Source organism: Amborella trichopoda, chromosome 4 (genome assembly GCF_054954075.1).
Source record: "Amborella trichopoda isolate Santa Cruz 75 chromosome 4, AtrichopodaSantaCruz75HAP2 v2.0, whole genome shotgun sequence".
NCBI classification, from domain to species: domain Eukaryota; kingdom Viridiplantae; phylum Streptophyta; class Magnoliopsida; order Amborellales; family Amborellaceae; genus Amborella; species Amborella trichopoda.
Genome location: NC_142339.1, coordinates 48,747,300 through 48,755,217, shown reverse-complemented (window position 1 = coordinate 48,755,217; position 7,918 = coordinate 48,747,300). Strand labels below are relative to the sequence as shown.

Sequence of the window (7,918 nt, the reverse complement as noted above, 5' to 3'; positions counted from 1 at the left end):
GAGACCATTTACCTTTTGTATGAGGAGATAACAATCATTTTGATCTCTTAAATTTCAAAATGGGTAGTTGTAAGAGTTTCTTTAATTAGAAAAAAAATTTCAAAAAAAAAATTATCGGGCTTTGTGACTCACCCCCCAAGCCATCAAATTCGACATCTAATGAGTGGGAATAGTTATGATCTCCTTGTACAAAAAATAAACAGTCCCTTTGTAGACAATCCCTTTAAATATTCATAACATTTCTATTTACATTATCGAGTTTTCTTACTAATTTACATTTCATTAAGGTCCCCTCATGAACAAATTATTTTTAAATATCTAAATTACCCTTATTTAGGTTCAAAACCTTGAAAGCATTCGAAGATATTTTAGTAATTTAACTCCAACAAAATGACATGAGTATCAAGACTCTTTCAAACATGACAATTTTCTTTAAAACAATAGAAATGAAAGGACTACATTTGAAAAAATAATTCAGGTAGGAAAACAATAGACATTGTCAACCTTAAATACAATAAAAAAGGGGGGACTTATTTGGAACTCAACTTTCTCTCACATTTATTCGAAACCTATAAAGTTACGAAGAGCCTGTTTGGGTACCTAGGTTGGACTCTCAAGAATAAGGGCTATCCAGGTATTGGGTCCTTGTCTCTTGTTTGGGTAACACATTTACGTAAGGATAGTTGAATCTCAAGGAGTGGCCAATCTAGGTTTTTGGGTAAAAAACATGGATAATGCTATTCCACCAAAGCATAAAAACCTTGCCCTCAAGCCTCATTCATATTTGATTTATTGCACAAATAGTGTGCACCACCCAACATGCATAATGCTATTAGTGGTAGCCACTTGGAGGTGGAGAAAATGTATGCAGCGTCTCCTCTCCGCGAGTGCCGTTGCCTTTCTAATTTTTTATCCTTTATTATGATGCCACGTGGTGGAACTAGGTGAAGTCCAAGAGGTGCGCTTTAAGTCCAAGCCACGGCTACCGCTTCTAGGAACAAAGAAATAAATGAAAATGAATGGTAGCTAAGTAAGAAGCCAGGTCAAAAAAGGCCAAAGTAAAGCCAAAAGATATTCTACTCCTTCGAGAGCAAAATGCGCATGTACTCCCTCGCGTAAAATCTCACTTCGAATTAATTTTAGGAACCTAAATTTTGGGATATAATTCTTCATCACATGGGTTATTATCAATTAAAGATATTCTTTCTAATTGTACCCTCTCTGCATTTAAAAGTATAATATATTGAGACTAAATATGGACCCTCAAAATTTCCAGTTGGTGAGATATACGTGTTAGAAAACTCAAATTTCTAACTTTTGTTACAAGAATAATCATCTAGTAAGTAGTATCCCAAATTTCATGTTAAAAAAAGGAAAAAGTTCATATAAGCCGAGGCCCTAAACATTCAAATTAAGGCGCACCTCAAAAAACCACACAAAAAGGCTTTTTTTATGTTGAAAAACTCTCATTTCGATTATCTCAACCTCAAGATTTATGGACATCAAAAAAATAAAAATAATAAAAATAATAAAAGATTTCAAGTCTTAGAAACAGTGCATCTTGTAATACATTATCTAGACCATCAATTTTCAAAGTTTTTCAAGTGTTCATAGATCAGCTCGATCTAGACTATTTTTAAATATTTAAATTTTATAACCAGATATGAAAATAAATTTTCTGGTCATCATAAAGATTTCTGATACCCGAACAATATATTTCGCACTATATAAAAGTATGTCTTACTTTGATTGTTTAGAGCCTCGGCCTTATACAAACGACATTTATTAAAAAGTCCACCCTTTAAATTTAGAAATAAACTAATGCTCCCCGAGGGAGCATAGTATATATACATGCAAAAGTAATAGCACTTGGCCCTTCCCCATCTGAGCCTTTGTTGCGTCTCTGGATTCCTTTCTACACGTTCAAATGGTAACGGGTCATATGTTCAAAAATCTAACTTTTTCTTCTAATGCCAAGAATGTGATTCTTATATCCAAATGGCTTAAAATATTAGGAAATTATGTATGGTCTCGGTTTCTACGCGGCTAAGGCTGTATACGTAGAAGTGCGAGCCTATTAATAAATTTATTTTTGAGATAGATTTTTGGGTTTAATTTTTAAGGATACGTAATTTCTAACATGGCGATCTTGAAAATACAAAAATCCGTAAATTTTAAAAACTATAAGTAATAATTCTAGTAAAAAAACATTTGGATCGGTAGTTTCCATTGTTTTGAGATGGAACACCTACTTGCATCCATCTCTAAGATGGATACTTAACATTTTTTGGATGGCATATGTAGTCATGTGGTCCAGTCCACATGAAACAAATTTCCATTATGTATTATTTGTACAATTCGAGAAATGGGGGAAATGTCAAGTCCATCTATAATACAAACATTCAAAACTTCAACAGTAGAAATTAGACAGAGTAAAAATTTGTTCCATTTTTTTTTTTGTTTATTCGTTTCATGGGCTCATTCAGAATCCTACCATGAAGCTTTTCACATAAGCTTTTAACAAAATTTTAAGTCGTTCATTGCTAAGCACCAAACATATCAGGGGCACATATTATGGTACTTCTTCTTAAAAATTATAGCTTACTCATAAACAAAATGTTTGAATTTTGGGTAATCATATCATTGAAAGGTTAGGGATAAATAAAAAGAAAAAGTTCAACCAAGGATGAAAACACTAACTTTAAAATTATTAAAGAGCAGTACCAATATTGTGCTGGTCACTAAAGAGGTAAGAGATATGGTTCAGTCGAAATCAATTTGATCACATATTTGAACTTGATTTTTAAAAAAATTCAAGACTAAGAAAATAATTTTAAAACTGTAATATATTACAAGAAATACCCAACTTTGTCTACTATATGAAAATAGAAACCATATGGTCCAACCGATCACAATTGATCAAATATTCATTTTTACTGATTTTTAACAAAAAACAGTTTTTACTTTAGATCGGATCAACTTAGGCACTAGTTTGTAGTCCAACCAATAAAACCTGAGAGTAAGATCTGATCTTCATGAGTTGATTTCTTGGCTTATCCCAAAAAGCAGAAGGTGTGGTTGCTATAAGGTTGCAACCTTAAACAATGTAATTAAGGTGTAACTCCAAATTTTATAATTTTGGTGTAAAACATTATTAGGATTATTTGAAAATCTATTTTCATATCTAATTATAAAATTTAAACTGAAAAAATAGTTAAAATCAAGTAAATTTATAAACATATAAAAATCTTGAAAATGGATATAGTCTAGATAATGTGCTACAAGTTGCACTATTTTTGGGACTCAAAATTTTTTTTTTTTTTTTTTTTTTTCATTTTCATAGATCTTGTTGTCGAGATGATCAATTAGAGGGTTTTTCAACATTAAAACAACATTTTTCGATGGATTTTTGAGGCGCATATTTAATTCTACACTTTGTAACCTTACATAGATATTTTTTTTTCTTTTTTGTTAGGAATTGTCTACAAAAGAGACTTCCTCTTTTTTATTATGTTAAAGAGAAAATTAATCCTTCCAAAAAAAAAAACAACGTTGACACTGGGTCCTTTCTATATAAGATTTGAGTTGTTTTGGTAAGTTTCCCGTCTCTAGGGTTTAAATCGTGATGGACGGCCACTTGGTCAGCATCGCAGTCACGCCAAGACGCGGTCCGTGCTTCCCCCGTCCCCTCTTCCTTGAATCTTGAAATTAAAACCGCGTCGCGGGGTTTCGAATAATCGCATTTCCTCCCTCTTGCCTCTCTCCTCTCCTCTCTCTGCTGTTCATACCAACAATTGAGGAATTTGTGTCCTCCACTTTCTCTCTCTAAAAATATTGCACATCTCTATCAAAATTCAAAATTTTCTCATACCAGGTTGCATCTGGTCAGAATAAATAAAATTGTGTTTCCTCCCACTTTCCTCTCTCTCTCTCTCTCTCTCTCTCTCTCTCTCTCTCTTCTGCACCTATAAATGGCTCTTCCCTTTTGTCTTCCCTCAACATTCCATTTCGAAATCATATGTCTCAGAGGCATCACAACCCACACCCAGCGTCCAGCGCTTTCGGCCTTCATTCCTATCTCCTGGTTTCCAGTGAGATGAACCCCAGTTCCAACTGGTCCCAATAAAAACCCTAACCCTAAAATCAGAAAAACAAGGCCCCTCCTCGTAGTGGCCTAAACCCCTGTTTTCCCATTGTTTTGTGTTTTCGAAATATACAGAAAGCCCCCATTTTTTTAAACATCCTAACCCTTTTTGCAGAATCCATTGTTTCTAATTTAACATGGGTCTGAAAGGCTTTGTAGAAGGTGGGATCGCCTCCATTGTGGCGGGGTGCTCCACCCACCCTCTGGACCTCATCAAGGTCCGAATGCAGCTCCAAGGCGAGGCCCCATCGGCCGCCCGCCAGGCTGCGACCATCGCCGCCCGCCAGCCTGCCCTTGCCTTCACCACCCCGAACATAGCCACCGTTGCGGCTGTTGCCCCGCCACGCCCTGGGCCCATCTCTGTTGGCCTCCAAATCATCCGTCAGGAGGGTGCTGCAGCCCTCTTCACCGGCGTCTCGGCCACCATGCTCCGCCAGACGCTTTATTCCACCACTCGCATGGGCCTCTACGATGCAATGAAGCAGAGCTGGTCTGATCCCAAAACAGGCCGCCTGCCCTTAGCCAAGAAGATTACAGCCGGCCTCATTGCAGGTGGCATTGGCGCTGCGATTGGGAACCCGGCTGATGTTGCAATGGTCCGCATGCAGGCCGACGGCCGCCTCCCCCTAGCGCAACGCCGAAACTACCGCGGCGTGGGTGATGCCATCTCCCAAATGGTCCGTGGCGAGGGCATCACCGCCCTGTGGCGCGGCTCCTCCCTCACCGTGCAACGTGCCATGATCGTGACTGCCTCGCAATTGGCAACCTACGATCAGGCGAAGGAAGCCATCGTTGGGAACGGATTGATGAGCGACGGCCTGGGAACGCACGTGGTGGCGAGTTTTACAGCCGGGTTTGTGGCCGCTGTCGCGTCGAATCCGGTGGACGTCATAAAGACGCGGGTGATGAATATGAGGGTGGTGGAGGGGGAGGCGCCGCCCTACGCTGGGGCGCTCGATTGCGCGGTGAAGACGGTTAGGGCTGAGGGGCCGATGGCCCTTTACAAGGGGTTTATACCCACCATTTCGAGACAGGGGCCGTTCACTGTGGTGCTCTTCGTGACGCTTGAGCAGGTCAGGAAGGTGCTCAAAGACTTCTGAGCTCCACAACCATGGCGCTCTCTCTTGATTATGATAATGACGAAAAGGAACAATAAAATTATTATTAATTTTGTTTTTATTCATATTCTTATTTCTATTTTACATGGATATTGAGAAATTGGGTTACGTAGTTGGACTCTGTTACAAGATTTTTACATAACGCGAATATAATTATTTTTTATGTACCTCTCCTTATTCCAATTTTGATGATCGCGTTCTAAACCTTTCCTGTATTTTGAGATTATGTGAATTTGTTCCACAAAATTGGCACATGTTTTGGGAATTTCTTCTCTCTCTCTCTCTCTCGTCATGTACATATATAACTGGTTAATATTGGGGGATTTGTGTCAATTGATTGGTGTAATAAAATTACGGATGAGCTTCTGATTTTTTTTTTTCATTTCATAGACCTAGCGGGTCGGGTCCTGATCTAAAACCTAGACAAGAACACTATTCGGGTTTGGGTTTAGGTTCGGTTGGACCCAACATGTACCCGTAAACTGTTGGAGATAAAATACTTCAAGCTCTATTCATTTGGGGGCATTAAGGATCTTATACTATAAGAATTCATAATCATCTTTAGCTATTAAACGACAAATAATATGACTTGAAATCTAATGGCAGTTGTGACCTTGTTGCCAATAATTTGGGTATATGATGGTAAGAAAGAGCAAAAAAAAAAGGAAGCTCATAGTGAGAATGGCAATGGACCCGATCAGACTTGGGACCTGATGAGATAGACTCGAGACCCAACAAAATAGATCCAGGACCCGACAGTTATGGGTATGGATCCAACTTTTGGACACGACAAGTCGGGTCTGGGTCCAAAACCTGGACCTGAATGTTGGACCCAAACCCTTACCTGACCCGTTGTCATCCTTAGCTCAAGCTTCAATGTTCTGTCTTCATCAGTTTCAGGCAAGTTGTCTTGCAGAAGAACACAATTACCTAACTTTTTTTTTAGGCAAGATATATGGAACATTAGGTGCACATGAAACCCGGTGGGCAGTTGCAACTTTTATGCCACCTTCCCAATTCATTGAATGACAAGAAAAGGGCTATAATATCTCAGAGACAGCTTCATGGCATGGCGAACTGCCATAGTGGACTGTCCATACGCCTGTAAACAAAGATATACTAGGTCTTTAGCCTCAAATTCGTATTTCGAACATTGACGGCTTGCTTATTGCTTCATATGGTTTTGGGCCCTTCCAAATTCTGTTTTAGTAGCTGGAGAACAACCTCTCGAGCTAACAAATTTCTATCCACATCAACATTAGTAGCTCCTGTGACATATGGTATCAGTTTCAAAGGTAACTGACCATAAACCACCTTATATGGAGACATCCAATATGAATTTCAAACTATGATGATCTGTATGGATCTTAAAATATTGGTCCAACAAATATGGTCTTCATTTGGTGCCTGCATCTACAACTTCTAACATCTCCTTCTCATAGGTAGAGAGGCCCATGTTGCATCTAGAAAGAGCCTTGCTTGTGGAGGCTATGGGTCGTCCCTCATGCATTAGCACCACTCCCAAATCAAGGTAGGAAGCATCACACTCCACCACAAAGGTTTTAGAGAAATCTAGTAATGCAAGAACTTATGTGTTGATCATGGCCACCTTGAGTGCTTCAAAAGCCTGCTCAGCCTCACGGAACTATAAAAAGCACTTCTTTTTTAGCATTTCAGTTAACCGCTTGTTGATTTTTCCATATTCCTTCACAAATATTTGATAATATCCAGCCAAACTAAAGAACCCATGCAAGGCCTTGATCATCTTTGGTTTAGGCCACTGAGTCATGCTAATGATCTTAAATGGATCAACTGCCACTCCATCACCTGAAATAATATGGCCAAGATAATGGAGCTCGCAATGCCCAAACATGCACTTGAGCACTTTACGAATAGTTTGTATTCCTGAATTACATTAAGGGTGCACGTCACATGTATTAAGTGGTCAGACTAGCATGAGTTGTAGATCAATGTGATAAAAAAATATTAGAATGAACTGGCGAAGATATGGTCAAATTACCTCCTTCATAAGCCTTTGGAAAGTGGATGGTGCATTTGTCAACTCAAACGGCATCACTGAAAACTCATAATGTCCTTTGTAAATGAGGGACGCCGTCTTGTGCACATCGATCTATAGATCAATGTGATAAAAAAATATTAGAATGAACTGGCAAAGATAGGGCCAAAATACATCGTTCATAAGCCTCTAGAAAGTGGATGTTGCATTTGTCAACCCAAACGGCATCACCGGAAACTTATAATGTCCTTCGTGAGTGCGGGACGCCGTCTTATGCATATCATCTTCATGCAACCAGATTTGGTGGTAGCCAGACCTAAGTTCCAACTTGGAGAAAAAGCAAGCACCATGTAGCTCGTCTAAGAGCTCATCCACCACCGGAATTGGATATCTATCTTTGATGGTGAGCCGTTTCAAGGCACGATAATTAATAGACATACATCAGGAACCATCCTTTTTTCAAACTAGTAAGACCGACAAAGAGTATGGGCTTGTATAGGGTTGAACAATACCAACTTCAAGCATTTCACGCACAAACCTCTTTCTATTTCATTCTTCTGCACATATGGGGTACCAATAAGGCCGTACATTTGTAGGTTGGCTCCCTGAAAGCAAGGGAATCCAATGGTCATGGGTCTG

At 39.1% G+C, this 7,918-nt stretch overlaps 1 protein-coding gene across 1 annotated transcript; it reads left to right on the top strand.

The window, feature by feature from the left end:
• Nucleotides 1–3,718: 3,718 nt before the first annotated feature.
• DIC2 (dicarboxylate carrier 2) lies at nt 3,719–5,431 on the top strand. Its single transcript, XM_006841150.4, has one exon. It carries the CDS (start codon nt 4,282–4,284, stop codon nt 5,242–5,244), a length of 963 nt encoding a protein of 320 aa, XP_006841213.2. The 5' UTR covers nt 3,719–4,281; the 3' UTR covers nt 5,245–5,431.
• Nucleotides 5,432–7,918: the final 2,487 nt, after the last annotated feature.